The following is a 25,423-nucleotide window of genomic DNA, read 5'->3' on the forward strand; positions in this document are numbered from 1 at the left end:
TTTGAAGTGCGTTCCCGTGCGTGTATGACTACTAGTAAGTATGTTACCATGTACAAGTACAGTACATGGATTTATTGTGACGTCACAGATGATCGCAAAAAATTACGTTTCGCCGGTTGCGGTTACAGGCGTCCATTTGTGTCGCTACTAGTGTTTTGGCTAGCTGCCTGCCTGTGTGGCCAACGTTGAGTGAATACTCGCTTATTGTGCTAGGCACTGTTTATACCGACCGCTTTTAATAACGGCAAAACGAATGGGTAGTTTCTATCCCCCTCACCAAGCCAAATTAACAAAGATGTGCGATTCGTTTAACAAGGAATGGTTATCATAGCATGTGAAAACGGAAGACAAAACTATAAAATTAGGTGAGATTTTTCTTTTTCGAGCGAGAAATGTCTGCTCTGCGAAATATGTCGAGAAGCCAAAATAGCAAACGAATTTTCGGATGATAAAATGTGGACAGCAGCGAGGTCCCGAAATAGCATCCTGTAACGCAAGCATTATGCCAACGGCAACGCCAGAAGATATTTAAATGTTATTTAGGGGTCCTACACCTTTTCCAACACACCTCACTCGATCAGCTCTACCGGTAACTCTGATTACGTGAGCAGAGAGAGCATAAACAACGATAGCAATATACCGATTTAATCATGATTTATATAAATTTTTCGTGCTTCGCGCGTTTAGGCTACACACCCGCTAAACGGAACCCAATGTAGATGATAAGTAGCGGCAAAAAGCGTAAAGAGCAAAGGGGGTCTGGGGGCGAAGCCCCCAGAAGTTATGTTTATCACCCTATGGGGGGCCTGGTTGCGCACTGTTGTCCAAGGGCATGCGCAGTGAGTTGGCATGTTTGCGCAGACTCGTGAAAAATTAGAGGGAACATTGGTCATGGCCCATCTGAACGACAAATACTCATGTGAAATTGGCTATTGGAAACTTTGCCGCGCGGAGAGCCCTTGCGCAGTGTTTTTGATCTCTTCAGATATTCCTTGAGAATAGAAGTTTCAATTGTTAGAACATCTCCACAGCCAGTGATGGCTTTACGATTGGGGGGGGGGGGGGGGGCTGGGCGAAACTAAGGCGGGCCCCTATGTGTACGTAATCACTGCCTCTGGGGGGCTCCGTCCCCCAGACCCCATTTTCACACATCACTACACCCTCTATTTTTGCCACATATTACGTCACAAGTCTGGTTACAAACCAAATCGTCTAAAAATTGCAGTAATTAACATTTCCTGGTAGTAAAATCTGTTTTTTGCGGTACAACCAAGTATATGGGACTTTTCTCGCGAATGCAGAGATTTTATGATTAACCCATCGCTGTACGGAATCATCTTCTTGATGCGTACACTGATTATCGCGGTCATTCGTCAAACGATAACGTTTGAAAAAGTACGTAAACCAAGAGGGGGCCCCCGGGCGACCGCCCACCTCGCCCACCCCAAAAGCAATCACTGCCCGCAGCATTACTATATGCACTAAAATCGCGAGCACAAATGTCAGGAAAAGTTTATTGGGATTCGCTTTCTAGTCGCGCCGGACGCAAAAATGTTTTCAATCTCTAGCATGAATTTTGTCAGTAATGTTGGTAGTTTCACATATTACTGTGAAAACGTTATTCATTCTCAGCCCACGTGATCAGACTAACCGGTAGAACTGATGAAGGGGTGTCTTCAAAAAATTTGGGCACCAAAATTAGTAATGATTGATGATTCATCTTCCGGATTTTATTAATCCCTTTGTTGCTGGTTGGTATTTCTTGACCTCCCATCAGGATTGTCGGTATAATCAATATATATTGGAATCGCCTAAATGTGCCAGAAACACCTTCATTCGTGAGACGCACACGATTCCGTAGTATTTTCTGGGACGCAACATTTTCCTCTGCGGTTCGCATTTGTGCGGCGGAGCCCAGAACGCAAGGAGACTATTATATTATTATATTAAGCTAAACGTGAAGAAAATTTTAGATTGAAGTATTGTCTTTCAAAGACTTGGAAAGCAATTCGTAAATTCAAATTTCATATTGACGGCCGCCAACACACGCTCATTTAATGATTTGTAGACTGCCGCATAGTTATTGTCTTACTTCTACATGTGGTCGTACGTCCGCAGGTTGGCCATACCTGGCCTAATCGAAATAAGTATGAGCAAGGCTGCAACGTACAGGAATTATTAAATACTAATCAGGGTTCGAGGTTACCGGACCACCATATAACACGGTGGTTCTCAAACTAGCTCCCCGGGACCCCTGGCTACGCTCCTGGAATTATGTACACTGTGCTATTTATAAGCTTGTCGCAGGAAGTACCGTTGTCTGAGTTACCGCTGCGGTTTCCTCGAGAATCATTATAGACAGATATTGCAAGCTGAACATATGTTAACTCCATCCTGCTTCACTCCAAAAGGAACCAATAAGTCCATTACCAGCGGTTAAATGGTGAGGAGAAACATTTACAATCTGCGTACAGTTGATATGAACATTGTACGATATCGCACATCCGGTCATCCTGTTCTGAAGCATAAACTTGGCAATTTGTTGTGATAGCTAGTCATTGGTCCCGTGTAATGCGGATCTGGTACACCCCAGTACACCCCATCCGAGTGGTAGACCTTTTAAAAATTATGGTACACCCCAGGGTGCACGAGCCCTGTTGTCGCCTTATACACAGAGCATTCTGACCAGCAACTCATTTATCTGATATTGGGCAAACAAGTTATTAAGCAATTGGTATGACGGTGTTGCGTTTCGGCTGTACAATGCGATGACACTCTCCAAGGTGAAGCTTCACATTTCTGAAAGGGAACAGCTGAAGTCACACTGATTTGCAATATATATTCATTATATTGTTTGTCGTTTTGTGTAAAAAATATATTTTAATGTTTTGTTTTCATTTTACCACTCTGATGTTGTACGTTCATGTGCAGTTAGATGTGTATTGAGGAGGATTTTTGTTTTATGGCTCAGCGTGAATTTGGGCTTGTATATTATAGCGTAAGTGTCCCCCTCGGTTACCAAAGCTTAAGAACCACTGATGCAGCCCAATAAAATAATGATATTTGGTGGCTACACAGTGCACACTCCCGCTACCTATGGTATACCTGATACATTTACAGATAATAATACCAGAGAAGGGTTGAATTTCAGTGTTATAATTTCCAATAGAATATTGTCGCGGTGAATTGGCAGGTGACAATAAACTATAGCCGCACATTATCACAGAAAAATAAATTATTCAGTATAAGGTCCAATTGCAGGGCATTAATTCCAAGGGCTTCGCGCCATATGATACCGACCTTGCTTCGTTGGCATAATCACTTAAAGCGGTATATTTACATTCACGATTCACTTGCAGAATCATACGAATCCTACACATGACATGGATAATATCGTATGTAGGCAGGGCAAACAGGTGTTGCCATCATCAGTAAAGTATTGTGGTACTTTTATTGGTGTGTACCAGAGTTGGATCAATTGTAATTTGTAATTGAGCTGAATGTAATTAATTACATTTTTTTATGTAATTGTAATTGTAATTGTAATTTAATCAAAATTTTGCTCAATTACAATCTCAATTACATTTTCATGGAAACCTGATAATCACAACATAAATAATAATTTATTCGTTGCACCAGTGAAAATCCGGTACGAACCAGGATGACGACGAGGGGCCTTAAGGCCTTAGTAAACAGTCACCAAATGTAATAATTAGCCTATTTACATCGGTGTTCTATGCGTGCTGCGTTATAACTAGATAATTCAGTCACGCTAAACTGTTTCACATACTTCAGTAGCAACAGAAAACTTTATGAAGTACAATATAGGCTAAACCAGTGGTTCTCAAACTGGGGGCGTGCCGCCTCCCCTTGGGCGGCGTGAAAGCATCTGAACGGACGCGACGCTCCAGTGAACTGAAATCTTTCCCGCGCTTGGCCCGATTCACCTCCGTTTTATGTTTATTGCTCGGTGTATATAGTCTGAATTTCGTATTAGATAATTCTCTCATCAACAGTCATAACCTTCCATACCAGGGGCGGGCAACTTCTCCAGTCGGCGTGCCGGATATAGGAAAATTAGGTACTTGGCGGGCCGGATTGCTGAATCCATTATCCACATATACAAGGAAAAAAATCGTATTTAATGAATGTATTTAAACGACAGCAATGTCACTTCAAAGCCATTTCTCGTCGATAATGACGAAGACAATGTGGATTTGAGAACAGCATTGTCTGCTTCTCTCTGATCAATTAACACACGGTGCAATCCTTGATTAGGATTTCAAGGCGTTCAATAAGCCCGGTACCCCAAATTTACCAAGTCTTCTCGCTTCGACGAACTTACGCGTAAGCTCCACTCTCGTACGCTGTGCACACACGTATATAATAGCATACAGTCAGAAACGTAACAGCACTTCGTCATCCCTTCCCCCCAAAACGTTGATATTGCCCCCCTCCCAACGAGCGAAGCGCGCAAAAATTTCTATAAATCATGATATAATCGGTCAATATGATCGGGGATTGCATATTTATTGCTATCATTTTTTATCCTCTCTCTGTTCACGTAACCATATTTACCGGTAATAGAGCTGAGTGAGGTGTCTTGGAAAATGTACGGCCGCTAAATAATAATTAAACATCATTGGGCAAGCCCGTTGGTATATTGACTTCGTTACATGATGCTATTTCGTAGCCTCCTATCTGCTATGTCAAAAGATATTGAATTTACTTTGGCTAGAAACTTTTCGCACCCTAATGTTCATCAAATGCAATCTAACAGTTTCCGAAAAGTGAAAATGTAAATGCGAACCAAAATATTGTAATTTTTAGTTATCAGGAGGTTCTTTCCTTTTGCAGTTATTTTAATTTTACGCACCTTATCGGTATCATCCTTATCGTTGACGCCTTACTAGTTACATTTCATTATCCTGACTCAGCTCTGAGTAGCCTAATCGTTTGATTACATTTCATTGCCTGTCCTGTAGCCTATTCCCTGTTAGTCGCTCAAACCTTTGGTTCTTAACAGTCGCTTGAAACATTTTTCTGTGCTTGTAGTTTTCAGTATTCATGATTAGGAATAGTTCGAATACGTTCGAGTTATTTTTAATTAAAGGGCATTCTACATATCAGGAATAAAACATGAATAACTTGAGATTGTTGCTAATTACGTCGCTACGGTTGTCAAAGAAAACCTCTTTACTGAATCAATTACATGTTTAAAAGTAATTGTAATTGTAATTATAATTTTAATAATTTCATATTTAACAGTAATTGTAATTGTAGTTGTAATTTGATATTTTTAGCATTGAGTAATTGTAATTGTAATTGTATTAAAATATTGTAATTGATCCAACTCTGGTGTGTACATCATATGGCTTGCACTGTATATGCAACTATTTTACATAGGATATTTCGGAACTTCTATACCAGCGATTCCCAACCGCGGCCCCGAGGGCCACATGCGGCCCCCACCTAGCCTTTCCGCGGCCCCCACAAAAATATTGAGAAATCAATTTATGAAAAAAAAATTATATTTATAAAATACTCTTGCTTGGCTTGGAGTCTGGAGTTTTCAATTAGGATTGCAGGAAAGTTATGAGTAGACTGCTAAGATTACGTCACTGCTGTTTCAATGCAATGTGCTCTAACTTTCCAGTTGAACGAGCAGTACCTATAGATATAGGTATTGACAGGACCGTAACTGCCGCACCCCAAGTCCCCCAATTGGGGGAACGAGCTCGAAGGGGACCCTAAATTATTTGGTGAATTAGCATGAATTATAGAGTATTTTATGAAATTTTATGCAACTTTTTCAAAAAATTTTCAAGTTTCCGAGTATCTTCATTTTTGGATACTCTTCCACCAAGATAAAATATGCAAGATTTATAGAAGTGAGCATATCGGCGTTGACCATTACCGCGTCACGAAGCACGAAGACATATAAAGTTTTAGGCCATATAACATGCGACTCCGAGAAGTGTGCCAGAACGATCGACAGCGAAAAAACCTTGGCCGAAAAGGACTGCCCTTACGCTGACCAGAAACTTCGTTATGTATATACAAAATACATAAAGTTATAATTGACCATAGGCGCCTAGATGACTGGCGCCGAATATTCCTGTCTTGGCAATGTGAACCTCGCGAGACAAATATGCTACCATCCCGCAGGGAAGAATTATATGCCAGTGAAGAACTACCAATTTGAAATCGTGTGCATCTTTTAGTTTGGTACGTTTGGGCGATTCTATATTTTTTGATATAGCAGACTGGAGGTCACGAAATAACATCATTTAACGAAGTCGTACCAACGGGTTCGCCCGTCCGAATATGTTTAATTATTATTTACGGTCCCTACAGTTTCCAAGACACCTCACTCAGCTCTACCGGTAAATTTAATTACGTGAGCAGAGAGGACAATAATTGATAGCAATATATATGGAATTCCCGATCTTATTGACCTATTTTATTTTGAATTATCGAAAATTTTCGCGCTCCACGCTGGCTCACTAAACGGTGATCCTGATTTCGTGGCAGAAGCGAACAACGGGATGGGGGGTCGGTTTATCACCCTATGGGAGCTTAAGACCTAAGTGTTTTGAGGGGCCTGACGAAGTGCTGTTTCGTTCCTGCCAGCGGGTATACGCCCGAAGATGTTTAATTATTATTGAGCGGTCCTACCTTTTCAAACACAACTCACTCGGCTCAATCGGTCAATCTGATTACGTGAGGAGAGAGAGGATAAAATTGATACCAATATATTTTCAATTCCCGATTATACTGACCGATTCAATCATGAAAAATAGAAATTTTTCGCGCGATTAGTCGGGAGAAGCTGCCTAAAACGGACACCCCATTTAGATGATAAATAGCGGTAAATAGCCATCTAGCCTGAGGGGGCCAAGAGCAACGTTTGGGGGGGTGGGGTGACGAAGTGCTGTTACGGCCCTGGGTATTGATAACTAATTTACGGATAGATGTGCAACAAGTGACTCACGATAGAATACGCCGAAATGCGTACTGCTTAGCCGGCAAAAAACAGCGTAATTGGTAGTACTATAGCTCGTGACCCAAGCGTCCGAATAATTTGATACGACGGTATTTATCGAAAGGAGGTGTCGCACTGATTCCAAAAATACGAATTGAAATCTCGCTCGGGCAATAAAACTACTCCGAAATAGCCAGCAAAGGTTGATTGCTCTGAACAACGGGAGCGCGGCAACACAATAACCAATGGCGTCAAGCGAATGATCGGAACAATGCGAATTTTCATATTTTGGTGACTATTTTGGGTTCCTTTCATTGCCCTGGTATTCGGGCGGCCCCGACCGTACTCTGAAATTCTAAATTTGGCCCTGCCACCGAAAAAGGTTGGGAACCACTGTTCTATACATTTGTGATATTCTGATTGCTTTCTTCAGCACTACATGACGAACAGCTGTTACGAAACAAAGCATTCCGTCATCGAGGCAAGACCTTTCTCAATTCGATCGCGGGCGATATATTGCTCAGATCCCTAGCAAATGAGATTTCAGGCTCCAAACAAGCCTTGATAGGCCATAGGGTTCAGTGCTGGGAGGAAGTCGCTACTTTTGAGTCACAGGTCATCTCTAGTCATTGCATATGTTGACTCGAGTTATGTCCAGTATATCGATTTTTTAGGGTGATTCGATTCAGGACAAGTCACGCGTCAAGTCAAGTTGAATGCTCGAAGTAAGGCGCTAGAGCAGTGGTTCTCAACCTTTTTGGCTTCGCGGACCCCTTTTGACCGTCACGGACCCTCGCGGACCCCCTCAAGTTTTAGTTCAATTTTAGCTCTATTATGGTTCAACCTTCATCTGTCTTGTGCAAATATGAACTGTAGGCTTGTGATAAACAGCAAAATAATGATCTTTCTTGAAGATATAGCATCATACTATTTATGTAGAAATTGGTGGACTTTCATTATTTCAAAGCTAATTTTGCTGCTGTATTTCTTGAAGTACGTGGTCGTGTCTTGAAAATCTGCGTCTTCGTTTTGATATGAACGAGGAGTGCCGAAAACCATTTCCGCAAAGATAGATGGAAGCTAATGCAATATTAACGCAGAACACTTCCGACGATACTTTTGGTGTGATCGCAACATTTACGGCACCAAAATGAAGAAACACATGTTTTCTGGACATATCACGTCCAGCATCTAGCGCAGGGACGGGCAACATACGGACCGCGGGCCGGATTCAGCCCGCAGAGAGTTTCTACCGTCAAAGTGAAATCCTAATCTAAAAGTAGAGACAAATTTTATGCTCCAAAAAATGGATCCACGTTTTCCAACCAGAGAAAGACTGTCATGAAACTTGTACCGTTGGGGTTTACATATATAGGCCTATTTACGAGCAAACATTTTCGACCATGAACATGGACATTAACAAGACACGGCTGCATACCAATATACTGGTGATATGAATTTCAGGGTTGGAGCGTAATGCTTTGATAGCAACGAAACACTCCTAGTTCATAAAAAAAATGAGCTCTGTCGATAGAGCATCCTCAATAAGAATGCGCCAAATCTGATAGCCGAGCTTTAAGAGCCGGTATATCATTGTCCGATTTATGACGAGTGTCAGCCGAAAATATTCGGGTTCATTTCAACATGAATATATTATTCAATTGTATATTAAAGTTCTGTTCCTCCAAGAAGCTGTTCCTTGCATTGGGACAAATTATGGAAATACTTCGGAAATTTTTATTTCAAACGACTGTGTTCACTAATTTGATGAGACTGACAACTTCAAATGGAGAAGATTTCGCAGGCATTACGAAGTCACCCTAATTGACGTAATACTATCTCCATATTTTTAGTTTTTCCACGAACCCCAACAAAACGTCTCTAAACAGCAATATACTATGTTTGTATCAGCAGGTTATTGGAAAATTTGCAATAAATATGAGTTTCCACACTACGATAGTCCATGTCAGACGGTTATTATGATGATATTAGTCATGAGGTTTTAGCAGTTGTGGTGCGAAACTGCCTCATGCTTTCTCAAATTAAAAAATAAAATACAAATTAGGTTATCAACAATTTTAAAAATTTAGAGGTCTCGCGGACCCCCTGAAATTGCTTCGCGGACCCCCGGTTGAGTACCGCTGCGCTAGAGGCATGATTCAATGTCATTCCATTTTGCTGGCGGTTTGAACTACAGGTAGAGTCGTCGTTTATTGTGAATTGGGGAACTAGAGTTATACATGCAATCAGGCGTTATATCGCTCCCACATACGTAGAGCTGCTAAAGTACGTATAGCTTCAATTTATAATTATCGGAAAAATAGAGGATGGAATACGAAACATCATATTAAATCACCCAAGTTGGATTTAACGTCCAGATTGTAGAGTATTTTTGCACGAAATCAAGGATGAACAGGGAAACGCGTCAGACACATTTACGACTGCATTCACAGTGCACACAAACATACACGTTTGCGCAGCGAATATTGAACGCAGGATTGTAAGAAATTTACGAGAGTATCCTTAGCCTACTCGAGAGATAATTCCATTCAAATGGCTGCTTTCGTATCGATTCTATTTATCAGAGCCCCGATGTCACATTTTCCATCTTTCGACCATTATATGTGTGGAATTCAAAACGGATATGCGATGTGTTGAGCATTGAGCAACGTTTATTTATCGACTTGCAGACACCGTGATAGGAAATCGGCTTCGCCATAGGAAGGGGTGTGGAATGGACGATGTTCAATACGGTAGGCCTACAGTACGCTGTGATTAAAATGACAGGTGTAAAAAGCCTCTGAGAGTAAGTATTTCATGCCGAGTACAAAAACAGTGAAAAGCCGTACGAAGGACACATGTTACAAAAGCGAATGGTTGAGCGCGGAAGCGCGATAGGAAATTGATCACAGAGATTACGAGCACTGTCAATGTCACTGTTATGTCGAGCATTGGCGTTGAAATGCCAGCACGTATACGTTGTACATTGTACATAGGTTGAGTTGGATATTAGATTTGACTTTCTCGAATCTTCACATTACAGCGCATTGTGTCTTGTACGTTGCATTGCACATTGCGTGTCTTGTACAGATGAAAATATTAGCATTGATGGTGTATGCTTATGATATATTTTATACGCTAAGATTATAGTTCGCGGCAAGAGTAGGCCTATATAATACTGCATTTCCAACGCGTTTGACAATATGACCATCATTCTCCACTTTATTTCACTTTTTTTCGAAAGAGTTGCGGGCATAAAGGAATGAGATTAGAGGTCAATTCCCTCGATATATCAAGCTTATTTTGATAGCAAGGAGGAAAGCCCAGTGTCCCTATTGTTCCACGTGAGTTATCGCAATTCGGCAATTTCAAGCAGGCAATTTTTAGTCGGCGCATCGTCGTTACGCTAATCTGCATCGACTCATCCAACTGATAATTTTTGAAAGAAGTCCCGAAACACGACGGCCGGTGATTATCCGATATGTTCCTCGTTAACCCGAGGCAAAACATCAGTCGAATTGTAAGGAATTCCCTGCTCGCAGCGAAGCTGTGTGGTGTTTGAAGAGGTGTAGTGAAATTCAGAACAATAGTTGCAGCAGTGAAAATCGTGAATAGGACATTTCCATGTATATAATGTATAGTGTCGGGTTCTTGAATCTGTCTCTCCTAGTTTTCTAAGACAATCATTATAGCTGAAAGTCTCTCCTACAATAGACCGAATATGACTACACTGAGAGTGATGAGAATGCTTCTGCTGGTGCAGGGGATTTGTACCGCCCAGGGTAAGTCCATTTTGACCGTGTCCATGATTATTATCTCCTTATTTATCAATAATAGTATGCACCAAGACGTCATTGTTGTCTGGATTGTAGCGGTGCCTTAAACTAGGTGGGCACGGAGAATTTCCTACCAAGACATTCATTTGCCAATGTGGCCGTGGTACCAGTGGCGGCTCGTGACAATATCGGGTGGTGGGGCAAGGGCCGCAAGCGACTTGTTATCAATATGACGTCACAGTAGCGTTTTTCAACGTTCATGATGGCCACATGAATTTCCCGTAAACAATGATTTTTAACGTAGGTGCCGCGAGAGGTTTGCCGGTGGCGTGACTTGAAGTGCGGTAACAAATGTTTTATTCATTGTTTTTTATTCAAATGATTATTTTACAAAATGTACGCGAACTAAGAATCGTTCCCATGCCACGAATCAATCATCAGGTTATCCTTAGTAGCATGCGTTATGATTTCGTGGTAGAGATTACGCAAGCGCCGAGTAAGACTATACCAAAAATACACAGACCAACTACCTACAAAGAGCATTCGCATGACACCTTGTGGTGTTTCAATCGTTCCATGCTCAGCAATTCTGTAAAGTGCTGCAGCGCCTCCGACCCGATTTGTATATGGATTCTCGTCCCGAAAGCGAGTCAAATCGATTTGCCCTCGTCCGAAAGTGTTTGGTACACGATCCTGATGCGTTACGACCAGGGGATAGGCAATCAAAGCGGTGGCACCCATAAACGTAAAACATTATAAAAAGCCAGCTGTTATCCATGGAAGATTAATTACGAGTTTGCCTGCCATCATTCAAGCAGGAATCAAAGAATTGTGTTAAATTGAATTTTTTTCACTACAAGATTGAGCTGATGCGCGTAGCAATGCAAAAAATGCGCATGCGGGTAAACTTCTTTCATTAAAACTTGTACGCTATGTCGCGATCCGCTCATGACTGCTGCGCCGTCGTAGGTTTGCGCAATAAGTTTCGACTCAACTGAATAGGGCTGTAATGTTTTTTTTAATACGTAAGAAATTCCGACAGCAGTGCGATCGTCAACAGCCACAAAGCTGTGGAATCGTTCGACTGGCATACCAAATTTCGTGAACCGAAAAATCACGACTAGTTGTGACAAACACGTAATGTCAGTTGTTTCGTCAGACTGAATAGATAGAAATTCAGCGTCAACAATCTCGGTAAACAAATGCTGTAGATAGATGTGATATATCGAATCAAGCACATCATTTTGAATAGTCTTTGAGGTACCCTTAGCTACTGTCGCGGTGTCGAGATGTTCGCGCAAAATGCTATCAATGGAAGCCGTGTATTTAATTAGATCCAAAAATACCCCCCTATTGAGAGAGCATTCCTTCTCATCGTGGCCTCGAAGGGGCAATTCATGAACTCCAATAAATTTAATGGCATCAATCACCCGAGAGAGAACATGCCTATTCTTATCTACAAGCTCATTGTGCTTGCAGACTGATACGCGATAACTTTCATTGAGCTGCGGCATTACATTTACTCTGCCAAACAATTTATATTTAACTGCACTAGCCATGTGCACTTGGGATTTTTGGTGCGTTTTCAGACGCTCTGACAAATGCTTCAGATCGCGATAACCAATTTTGTTCCAACAAGAGCCACTGCTTCCGGTACCGGCACTGTCGAATAAAAGACAGTAAAAGCAAAACAAGGCGTTTTTATCCTCGCCATAAGTAAGCCATTCATTTTTATCGAAATGCGCTGAAGAAAAGGCACGAGTGCGCTTTCCTCCGGCGTACGATTGGATCAATGGGCAATTTCTAGGCTGATACGGACCTAGTCGCTTTACCTCTAATTTTTGCTCTAAAGGCAGCTGGCTAAACGGCGTACGGAGCAAAGATTCAACACGATTCATGTTCGCACTTGACCTGACTACTTATCTGCAGAAATGGAAATGACTATAAATCGAGAGATTGCGTATGCCTAACTGGAAAGGTCAACGAGTTCGGACACATACGCAATTGTTATCTCATAGATTGGACAAGGAAATGTCATATTGAATCCAAAACATCATTCTGAAGAACTACGGATAGCAGCCTCGGAAATTCGGTCCCGGTACAGCTTGGGAGATTCTGGCCTTGAGGCTGGAGACTGTCACACGACACATACGGCTTACGGTCTATAGTGTCTATATGTCTGCTGCAAAATCGCCTTCGGAAAATATATTACCGAATAAATACGTGGATGAAAGCCGAAAACTTGGTACACTGTTACATGAAATCATCGAGAAGTATAGCCTCATGACCGTTTTCGGTATGGTACACTGTCAAAATTAATACGAACAGATCAACGCCGAATTTTGCGTAATATTTACTGAGGCATCGGCTGATCAAGCGATCAGCTGTTAGCCGCCATCGAAAACGAAACAGCTATCGCGCTTGACAGGGGTTGTAATTGTGAGCAAATGGCCCGAAGGCCACCATTCCACGGTGAAATTGACATTGGAGAATATAAAATAAAACTAAATATTTGAATGCAAACCGAGGATGTTAGTAAACTGTTTCATGATATCATCATCTCATCATCTATCTCAGTATGGAACACAGATACACCGGCTTTTGCGTAAAATCCGCAATGCGTTAGGTAGGCTAAGTGTCAGATCAGCGCACATCTCTACCATACTCGAACTTAATAACGAAATTGCTGCCCTAATCATTGAGTGTCAACCTTGAGACTTGGCACAGCGTTCGATACTAAAATCAAGACATACCATGTAAAAGTTCATGACGGATCTAGCTAAGGAGCATCGTTAAAATCAATGGAGACCAATACCGGCTTTGCGTGAAATATGTTTGCGATACATGACCGATCAGCACACACTCGACTTTGGAAACGGAATTACTACCCTAAACTTTGAGTAGAAACCCTGAAACTTAGGACAGTGTTAAATACCACCATCACGACATGACATACCAAGTTTCAAGAATTATCATGGTGTGAAACACCATCAAAATCGACCTGTACCAGCAACGGTCGACTCAACGCATATCACGGTATCCGAGTTCAGATATAGATACGATTGTTACATCACACCTTCGGGGCGAGCAAGCATATTTGCCCCGGTTGCTCGGCCATTTTACGAATAGGAGAGAGTAAAGCAACGTTTCTTAATTGTGCACAGCTTTGAGAGAATAGATAGTGAAAGCTTGTTATGAGCGCTACCGGGGCAAGCCCCGGCTAGGCATTCACAAAGCGAAAACACAGAAGAGAATTCGATTTCCGCGGAGACTTCGCTATGTATGGGCATTTGCAAGCGAAAGCACAAGAAGAACGCGGGTTTCGCTGTGATCTCGATATATATTGAGCGCTGTGCGTCTATAAATGGTTAAATTGTTATTGAACAGAATTTTAGGTGGGGCAATGCCCCAGTTGCCCTATAGGACGAGCCGCCACTGCGTGGTACTATATCTTATTGTCCTGTCTTTCCGTACCGAGGGCCAAAAGTAAGAATGCTTGTTCAGGAGCTTTGGATTATTCGTGAATCGTCACAAAATTACTGTTGTTATGTTGTTTGCCGCTTCAATTGACAGCAGTTGACAGACTCATCAACCACCAAGAGCATCAGGGTTTATTCACATGACTCAACACTGTTAAATTGAATCAGAATTCCCTCCTGAAATGCTATGACATGCGATCGTTGATTGATTGAACAATTGAACATACTACCGACAAACCGTCGTAACACAGCAACTCAACAACGCAACGAGAAAATTATTATCGTGCGCTAATTTAGAGGCATATGGTGTTAATTAGGGTTGGATTTAAAACAAACAGTGTTTTAAAACACTTTGTTTAAAACATGTTTTAAACAGCATTTTAAAACAAAGGCCCTTTTTTCAAGTTGTAAAATCATGGCATAATTGTGTAAATACTTTCCAAAATCATGTTGTATGAGCCTACGGAGAATTACCACCTGATATAGCCGACGTATATCGATATGGGATGGTTGGAACGCTCGAAATAGACGGTTCAACATGAATAGTACACATGTTTCATCAAAGGAACTATATTTACTATATTTCCAATTGTTAATGTCAATCCACTATGACGTCACAGTTGAATATTCGTGACGTCATTGTTTAAAAAAATAATATTTTAAATTAGGGCCTTGTTTTAAACATGTTTGTTTTAAATTGATATTTGTTTTAAATGCAACCCTAATGTTAATGATAATGTTCATCATATTATTGTTATGAGTCATGCTGGTGATCACAACTCATCTTCCGCGGGCATATTCACGCAATTATTCCTCTTACAATCCCCGAATTGGTCAGGGAGAGTTACCAATTGTCCCAGAAGGTTATTTTCCGAGCCAGAGTGACCTAGCTTTGCCTGCATGATTTGGCTATGTAATAGGCTACCGGCATTTTTGATCGGAAATACGGCAAACTTGTCGCGATATCAGAAAGATGACTCGAATGAGAAAATTTATCTACTTGACGACGCAAATTCTTACAGGTATACATAGTAGTAATTTCTTCTATATATTTATCATATATATTTATAAAAATAATAATAATATTAATTTTAGGAAACCATTAGATTAAGTGTGCAACCTAAAGCTATGGTATATTTGTAGCAGGTCTCATCGTCCAAATTCGCTCTCGCTGCCGAATCAGATTGACTCCGCAAACGCCGATGACTCAATTCATGTCGCGTTGAGAATTTCGCAATCATGTCAACACTTGAAGTTGATAATGCCCCGAACCATAGAAGCAGACGTTTGGGAATTTAAGCATGACTTCGCATTTTCGATGTTTTCGTACCATCACGGTACACCGGGTATCACCTGTTAAAAATATTTATAATTCCATTCAAATGAGAATTTCATGAGTACGATAATGAGTCATCGAACGGGATCGGGATTATGTCGAAGTTACGTCGCAAGGCGAATGACGGAATCTATTCCTGTAGTGTAGACCTTTATACTCTTCAATTTTGCTTAGGTCATCCCTTCCATTTAACAGGTATAGATGAGCTTACATGCCACGGGCCGGACGGTTCGCCTACAAGCGGAAGTGACAATTGCTTCAAATGCGTTGCGACAAATGAGGTACGGTTATTCGATATCAAGAAATGGATGGCCTATTATTGAGGACTCGAATCTATGTCACCCGGTTGAAATGTCGAAGTCTTCGATTTTCACAACCCATTAAACCACATTCCAATGTCATCAGAGCCACATGTGGTTACTGTATTACTGGTTATTCGTCGAACCATACTGTGCTCATGTGTGAGGAATATTTCATTACGACTAGTCCAGTTAGGTGTCTGATTAAGTAGTTTCAAGCCGTTTAAATCGTGTCCAAGTAGTATTTAGAAACCTTTCTGTCTTTCCACGATATTGCAAACTTGTGGTGTTTTTAAATTGATAAAAATGTCCATAAATGACTGGCTGACTTCTGACTATAATATTAGCCGATGATAAAATGAAAACATCAACAAAAGTATTACCGGAAAGATCTAATGAATATATTGCCGCAACTGGGCAAATAAATGTGTTTATTCACTGTCTCAAAATGGATCCGATAATGGTGTAGAGCGGGTGTTTTATGGTCAGTTTTTTCACCAACATGATCCCGTGTCAAATCCCGCGGGATCGTAAGTTGAATACTCGAGATTTGTGGGATCCCTTGAGAGGCTCTAATTTTTGTCAACACAAATGCGAACCTATGATGCAACTTAGAATTACTGCATTTCGAAATGCGTACAGCTCAGCCCAAGGGTGCAGGTGAACACATTGGCGTCGGTATTCAATAATGACGTCACAATGCCGAAATCCAGTATAGGCGATGAGAGTAGTTTGCGTACCCTTCGTCCTTCCACTGGCAACATTCATAGTGGTGCGTATAGGTCCGAAACCAAATTGCGTTTCAAAATATAATTACCGGATAATGTTACCAAAGTACAAATAGAGATACCGTTATCGTGATACATGGGCTATTTCGCTAGATTATTGTGGAAATCTCAAGCAGATGTGATAAAAATCTGATCAAACACTATTACTAGACAAAATCGAAGTTATAAAGTGAAATACGTCCGAACTCGTAAACTACAGAAGTAGAATGATAGTTTTAAAATATCACCACTTGAGTAATCGGCCGGGAGGACCGTTCCATAAACAACCTATTCAGTATGGCATACTCTCAAAAATTGTAAGCTCTACTCGTTACTGACTTCGATTCTGCTTTCTGCAGCAACACTACGGCGGTTTCCGTAACTTTCTTTCTTTGTGCTACTGTTCTGTTGATATTGCTTCGATCTTCGAAAACTATGCTTCTTTCACGATAAACAATAGCAACGTTGTTTTATTTTGAACAGGTTATATTTTCCGAAGCTGTATGCGACGGATTGATACACTGTGGAGATTTTTCCGACGAATGCCTGTGCTCGCGTCAAACAGTTCCGGATGAGATATGCAATACTTTGTACGACCCCAACACGGCCCCGTCGCCGAATTGCGGTATACAACAAGGTGCACAAAACATAGTTCGGTTTATTGCGTATAGTGGTCGTCGTACGTATCAACGAAACCGCAGCATGAAAATGAAGGTGATTGTTATTACTAACAAGATGGTCAGCATGGTTTCACGCGGGGCCGTATATCACTTAATAGACTTATAATCATATAAATAGGCTTGTGGCTGTCACAGAATAGTTTTTGCAACATAATATTGAATAAGATCAACCTTTTTAGTATATATGGTGTTGTATATGGTCATCTCGGAGTGTGCAGTTTACCGTTGGGCCTATTCTACCATACCTCCGGGCGCATTGATAAACCAGAATGGCCTCATCATACTGAAAGTTTGATATTTTCAATTGTTCTTGGAATGTATAATGTGCCGCAGAAGTATTGAATTTTTGGGGATATGTTAGATCTGTGTTTCTCAGAATTTTTTGCACAACGCCCCCCCCCCCCAAGGACCGCAAACCAGGTATCGAACGCCCATAACCCCATCCTACTCCAGACAAAAATTATTGGCAGCATGTACACTATGTCGGAGTCACATTTTGTACGGAATCCCGGTCAGACACAATCAGTGAAAACAATCGTACATTACTTGTCACTTAATAATTAGTTTATTCGTTGTTTGATTGATTTTTTGGTTAGTTAGAAAACTCAATCCTGCATAACAATCAACATATGCAGATAGCGTTGGTGACGATTTTCTATTGAATTCACCTTGTATCGCCGCGAACGACGTGACCACATATTCATATACCTAACTGGTGTACAGAGAGAACGATTAATTTACGGATTTTCCCAAACATTTTCTGATAGTCCATACAGACCAAGTTACTCTCAGCGCCCCCAATCGCTCAATTTATAAATAAAACCACCTCCGAGGTCGTAAACGCCCCAGGGGGTGCAGGCGCCTACCGTGAGAACCACTGTGCTACATGATCGTCATACACAAGGGTACACAGTGGTTTATGATACATTCCAAATTCACTCGATAGATGAAACAAGACTGATGTAGGCCACTTTAGTGGTGCGAGTATAACATATAATCAATTTCAGTATATAGAGAATGTTTACATCGGTTATGGCCGCCACTCTGTGTGGCCTTGGTGATCTTTATAGTAGGCTATATAGGATTAACGGCTTAACCGATACGCATACATGAAGGAATGGATTAAGAACTCTAAACGTAGAAATATTATAAGCGAACATACTTGCGTATGTATTCATCCATAATAATGAGTGATGACTGACTAGCACCTAAGTCAGTGTACGGATCAAGTCACCATATGGTCATTGACCACCACTACCCTATTTACTGCCAGCAGCGCATGTGTTGTACGCTATGTATGAGGTTTGATCAGGCGGTTTACGCGTCACGAAAATAACATGATAACACGACAACATACTGATTTATTAATGTTCTTTCTAAACAGATTTCTCGAAATGCCACGAGATCGTTTGCCGCAACAAGACCACAATATGCGGGGACAGTACCGAATGCTTGCAATACGCCAACGAAAAATTATCTTGCTCACAAAAATCTACCGAGGTATGAACAGCATAGTTGTCGTAAAGCCGACGTCGTAAAGCAATCAACAATTGTTTAATTATATTCATGCTCCGTAAGGTGTCACTTAAATCCTCGTTAATGTTTATATTCATAACACTGAAAATAAATTGTTGTGTCAACAGAAGAATGAATCCGTGAGCGTTCAGTGCCTACGAACAAGTAAGGATCACACAAGCGAGGTCATTACAGCGACCATATGCGACGGGATTATTGAATGTGACAGTCGAGAAGACGAATGTCGTACAAAATGTTTCGAACACGCGGGGTCGCGTATCCGGCGCTATTGCGAACACGAATTCGCTTGCCTGCCAGGCTCTTGGATATGTGACGGCGAATGGGATAGTCCGGAGGCGGCATCCTGTAACGGAGTTAGAATAGATGATGAAGAAATTGGCTGTGACGATCGATTCTATTGTCAACGTAAATTCAATATCAGCATCAAATCTTCAAAGGTAATATAGCTCAGTAATTGGAGATAAACGCGCGGGTTTAGACTGCACAGTGGTTTGTGGGCCTAATGTAGGCTACTTCATTACATATAGACAGGGTTGCCATACCGTCCTTGTGTATAAAAATGTCCTTATTTTGAAGAGCAATGTCCTATAAAATTGCAATGTCCTTATTTATAAGATTTATCCTATATTTTGCCCTTTGTTCTGATTCCGTCTTATTCCCAGTGCTCATCATAAGTCAGAGTAGCTATACACGGCCTATACGAACTCCGATAATTATACTTAAACTGGTAATAAAGGCCTCGATTAGAACAGTCATGACCTCTATTTATTCATTATTTAGCTCCCCAAATGTCGAGGTTAGGCTACTCAGAATTTTGACTGTCTTTTAATTTTTGATCCGTGTCAACGTCAACCTTGTCTACATATTATGCAGTATACTGAATATGTATGCTGTTCGTAGATATGTCAAATACCCATTGCTGGTGATTATTGTTGCCTGTATGCATTCTTCAGGCGGACTGGCGTGATACAAGTCAATAGTGAATACAAAATTTGTAAGAAATGACTAATATCAGATCATTAGCGACTTAGCACTGTAGATGTGGAATATACATTGGAAGGGTCGCTCTTTTGACGTGTAAGCTACAGCATGTCATTAAACATTGATTGAAAAAGTTCTGATATGACCTGTGAGATCCTGTAGTGACGAATGAAACGGCCCAAAACCCCTGTTGAATATTGAAAGAAAAGTATAATGAACATCGCGCGTTCACTGTGGATTCATGGGATGTAAGGATACGCAAGTACCGCGATTCCCCAAGACCAAGCGAGCACTCTGGGCAACCGTCAAACAAATCTTTATGACACGCGTACAACGTGGATATACACGAACACAAAACGATGCACAAGCGTAGGTCTTTGTCCAGGCGACCAGTACCAATAAAGGAGAGAAACACACCACTCATGGTGCTTCGTTAATGCAAATGTTACTAGTGAATTCTTCATTTGGCGAACCTAGCATGTTGAATTCGGCACTTCTTGGCGTCCCCGAATCCTAAACTATCCATAACCTGAAGACACCAATACATACATACTAGCTGCCGAGTGCGGAATTCACCAAGTGCCGGGTATCACAATTCACGCTCATAAATGGAGAAATAAACATATTCGAATTTAATAATATAATATTGATGTATTACTTTCATAACAACAGTAATAATAGCTATTACGTTTTAATGCCAAATTCACCAAATTCAGGATTCACTATTAGATAACGCCGTAACGGACACTGCAATAATATGGACTCAAAATAACCAGGACACTCATACTCCACTGATGGGTAAATTGTATGCAACTCTGTATAGGTATTTAAAATTACACATCCCCGAACATCCCAATTAGCACTAATCCATCGGTAATCGCGCGTGAAAAAGGAAACGGCTATCGACTTCGCGCTATATGTAAACTTGTAACGACATTCATTAACTTCACAGGTGTGCGATTACGTTTATGACTGCGACGACGGTTCGGATGAAAGCATCGATAGAAATTGCACAGATGGTCGATATTATTGCCATGACTATGAATATTTGGCATTTCATAATACCAGCAAAATTGAAGCAGCGTTCATCAGACGATCCCAATTATTTGACGGACAAAGAGACTGCATCGATGGAAGGGACGAATGTAATATTGGGCCGCTGTCGTTTCACTCCGAAACAGAAATGGTCTCATCAACTGCACTGCGAATCATGGTTTGGATTAGCGGGACTGCTGCGCTACTTGGGAACACCGCTGTGATTTATTACACTCTGCATACTGTGGTATCACAGAGAAAACTTCTCAACAAAATATCCCGTGGACATCATACCCTGCTGCTCACACTATCTTTCGCTGATTTCTTGATGTCCATTTATTTGCTGTCAGTTGGAGTAAAGAGTCTCATGTTTTCGGGAGAATATTGCGAAGAAGACTTGCAATGGCGAAGCAGCGCTACGTGTACTGCGCTTGGAGTAATCTCAATGATTTCGAGTGAAATGTCCGTAATGGTAATGCTGATAATGAGCATGTTCCGTTTCGTGACCATATCCAAACCTTTACTTACTTATAAGTCAAAGGCGACTGACTATGGAGTCAAGGTCTCAGTGACAATTGCATGGATTTTGGCTATAATGATATCCCTAATGCCTTTGCTTGGCGAGATGGGAGTGCATTTCACACACGAAGTGGCGATTAACTGTCATGTTTTTGACAGTCATGTCGTGAAAATTGACGCCGTTAAAAGCACAATAAACAAATATGTGACGTTAATGAGAAAAATAAACAGTACGCTGTCTGTGTCCACTCCAAAGACGATACCTGAGATGAACTTAATCCTAGGTAGCATTTGTCCGCACGGATCGCCACCACAATGGTTTGGTTTCTACGGACAGAACAGCGTATGTATGCCGCGCATTTTTGCAAGGCCGTCCGACCCTATCTGGCAGGTTTCTATTACTTTGGTCGTTTATAATTTGTTAGCATTTTTCACGTTGTTCGTTTTTTATGCTCTCATAATACGGGTCACTGTGTCAAAATCGGAACATCTGGGTCAAGAGTCAGTTGTCCCGAAATGTAAGCTGCAGGCAAGAGTAACCAGACTTTTAGTGTCTGATTTTGCCTGTTGGATACCGGTGTGTATTATTGGCATTCTGTACGCATCTGGGGAGTCAATATCACCAAATCTTTACGCCACTTGCGGTATAGTACTGCTTCCAATCAATAGTGCATTGAACCCATTCCTCTACTCAAGCTATTGTGACAAACTCATCGGCGCAGTGTTGGGACTCTGCTGGAAAGATAGACCCGATTTATCGGAAAAAGCGTGCACAATGTTGTCCAAAGTGGCTAGTAATCGTGATCATTCTCGGGTCGTGAAAAATCATAGATCTAGCTCGGAATTTTCGGACTTGATTGGTCAGACCACTATAATCAAACATGACAATAATGTTAACCATTGATGTACTTCTGCAGTAGGCTATAAAGTTTAAATATTGTGGATTATTCACTGCTAGCATTTATAGCAGTGGTCGGGAACCTTTTTCGTCTGAAGAGCCATGTTAGACCTATATTTTCCATTTAAACTCCCGTAGGGCCATACATGTCAGTCAATTGTTACGTCACAATTGAAAATTCGCGACGTCATGGTAGCACAAATTCGAACTCACTACATGGGATTAGTCGTGGGGGTCATATTTTCTCTGTAAAAACTGGTAGGCTACTAATCATGCTGTGATAGCGCAATTCATCGTAAATAGCTCAGAATTTATAATAATTGATATTAAGCTAATTTAACTGTGGCACTGATTCCGAATATCTAAATATTGATCGACTTCTCAATTCGACGGTAACATAAACGTTGCACTACGTCTACATTTTACGGCAGTACTAGAAAGCTACTTATAAATGAAGAACGTGCATAGCGAAGCGTTGTTTGTATTTCGGATTTGTAATTGGAATGTCACTTCCAAGGCAGTTCATTTCTCAGCGTAGATCAAGAAGACGATGTGTATTTGAAAACTAGATTGTCATATTTAGTAAAGGGTTCCGAGCCCTTAACCCTGGATCAGTGTTGGGATGACTCGAGTCATGACTTGACTCGAGTCAGACTCGAGTCACCTTTTTCGTATGACTTGACTTGACTCGAGTCACTTTGCAAAATTGACTTGACTTGACTTGACTCGGCGCTTCAGAAATGTGGATTGACTCGTGACTCGAAGCAAAATTAACGATTCAATTTCAAGTCATTAAGTAAACGGTGTCGATTGAATCACCCTTATCTTATGTATGTATGTTCGAGTTGTCCGCGATACGTCGGTGTAACCTATGAGAGCAATCAGTCATTCACTGATTGTACGTTTCACTGATCCTCCATTGTTACATCACAAATAAATTGACCGCTAACGACACGATCACTGCCTACGATGTGGTAGCAGTAGTATCGATGTTTCTTAGAAAGCTCAGTGCTTACATTGCGCAGTGCTCACCTTTACCAACACTCTTACATGATTTAAATCGAACGAATATAGTTTATGCCCGTATATTCTCACGGATTTGTAGAGGGGTAGTGCCTATTGTAGCACATCAATTTGTTCAACTTATCGAGGCTTCATATTCGATACTCTATATAGGCTAATAAAATCAGACTGTAGCATGTAGAATGTAGATATACAGTTACTCGCGTATTTTATTAGCAGTTCTACGTGTGTGTGAGCGACGCAACACCTTTTTGCATGTATCTTTAACCTTATATTCGTTATTTGATTCAAGATAAATGGCCAATTAATTTGTCAATCACCCTGTTAGCAAAATGTAATGACTTTGCGTCATCACTCATACTTCGAAAACTCAATTTGACTTGAATCGTGACTTGACTCGTGACTTGACTTGACTTGACTCGACTTGACTCGAGTCACCTCCAAAAATCGAGTGACTTGACTTGACTCGAGTCAAAATGTGCAATGACTCGAGATGACTCGAGTCAAAATGTGCAATGACTCGAGATGACTCGTGACTCGAAGGTAGTGACTTGATCCCAACACTGCCCTGGATCCGCCACTGTCTTGACCTCTCAAATCGATGTTTATGCTGCCACCAGAATCATTATTCTGGCCGTTAAGAAAATTTACCAACAAGTTACTGCATTATCGCTCAAATTATAAGTACAAAATTACAAATATGTCAAAGAGCCATATCTTATCCCCAAAAGAGCCATATATGGCTCGCGAGCCATAGGTTCCCCACCACTGATTTATAGGGATTATCCCGATGAAAAACGTGTTTGCTCGTAGTCTGCGATAACCGAATTTTGAAGTATTTCTTTCTGAATTGTCATGCGCGTATTTCGACTTATCGCACGTTATTGTGAACCATCACTTTTTAATGTTCATTTTTCATACTTTTAATTTCTTGATTTACGAGTTTATCATTTACTGCAAACGAACTTTCAGCAAGTGGAATCAAGGTTGTTCAATTTCAATATTGATTGTTCATGTTCAATTGTTCATATATCATATCACTCGCAGACTAGCTGAGTACATTCCAGATAGAATAGACGGAATGTTGCTTTTCATGGTACGCAAGTGCCACAAAACAGTGCCGCGACTTTTCGCGAGGCATTGCACACTAGTAGTATCAGAATAAAACTTTGGGTACCTTAGTCAAGTTGTCATAAGACGCATGACATAGTAGGCTACTATATTTGAAGAAATTGATTACATTGTTTTTCAAAATGCATATAGGGCCTACGATCAAACTTGTGTAGTCAAAATGTTACTAATTAATGAAAATCATGCTCGAAATATCAGATATGAAAACAAAGAAAAGCAGCAGACTCGCAAAAATGATGTGGGGCGGCATTTATCAATTTGAAACTGGTAAGTGGCCAACTTCGTCCAAACGCATCGTTATCGAATCATGGAAACTCATCACTGTCATCAGTAACAATGCCTCATGAATTGACAGCGTTGTAATTGTTCGGAACAATGGTTTCTTTCACCGTAAGGGTGATTATATTGGATTACAGCACCCAAATAAATTACTTATTCATTTCCGGAATCTGTGTCCTAGAAAAATTAAATTAAGACCGACAGTCATTTTGCTTTAGGATAGCCAGATATAAAAAGTGAAGAACCATTGTGCTAGAGCAGTGTTTCCCTTGCGTTTTTGAGTTGCCGCCCCCTGGACAACGAATATAGCGCCAACACCCCCCCCCCTCCATCCCCGATCCCCCAACTCATAAAATGATAAAACGAAAGTTGTTCTGCATTTATTACAGCTACTAGTGAGACGGATGAAGGTGATGTATTATTACTATTATTATCATCATTTGAGTCATCATCATTTGGGTTTTTATAAAGATAATCTCATGCTAAAATCTTCAGTTTCCACGTCCATTACTGTCAATGCAGTTTTTGCTGTGAGTCAGAAACTTTGTCAAGGCTCTGAAAACACGTTCTATCAAATATAAGCGGGGAAGGGCAACGACGATAAAATCAACCTGACTCCAGTCAGACTGTGAGAGTCTTTCTATTTGATTCAATTGTGTATCCAGAACGATTGATTGAAGATATTGAACTTTGGGTTGA

The 25,423-nt window shown here is 40.9% G+C and overlaps 1 protein-coding gene across 1 annotated transcript; it reads left to right on the plus strand.

The window, feature by feature from the left end:
• The first annotated feature begins 9,963 nt into the window (after positions 1–9,963).
• On the plus strand, positions 9,964–22,900 carry LOC145452218 (uncharacterized). Its single transcript, XM_080330444.1, has 6 exons — positions 9,964–10,767; positions 15,772–15,857; positions 17,126–17,279; positions 18,707–18,822; positions 18,966–19,295; positions 20,792–22,900. Exons 1-6 carry the CDS (start codon positions 10,707–10,709, stop codon positions 22,295–22,297), a joined length of 2,253 nt encoding a protein of 750 aa, XP_080186570.1. The 5' UTR covers positions 9,964–10,706; the 3' UTR covers positions 22,298–22,900.
• Positions 22,901–25,423: the final 2,523 nt, after the last annotated feature.

The sequence above is a fragment of the Botryllus schlosseri genome, chromosome 12 (genome assembly GCF_051294905.1).
Source record: "Botryllus schlosseri isolate E-star chromosome 12, Bs_hap1, whole genome shotgun sequence".
NCBI lineage: Eukaryota > Metazoa > Chordata > Ascidiacea > Stolidobranchia > Styelidae > Botryllus > Botryllus schlosseri.

Excerpts from the sequence above, each read along its gene's own strand:
- LOC145452218 (XM_080330444.1), top strand. The coding sequence starts at position 10,707 with ATGACTACACTGAGAGTGATGAGAATGCTTCTGCTGGTGCAGGGGATT. Across the intron at positions 17,280-18,706 it reads GAATTGCGGTATACAACAAG|ATTTCTCGAAATGCCACGAG; the intron begins GTGCACAAAACA and ends CTTTCTAAACAG. Across the intron at positions 18,823-18,965 it reads GCTCACAAAAATCTACCGAG|AAGAATGAATCCGTGAGCGT; the intron begins GTATGAACAGCA and ends TTGTGTCAACAG.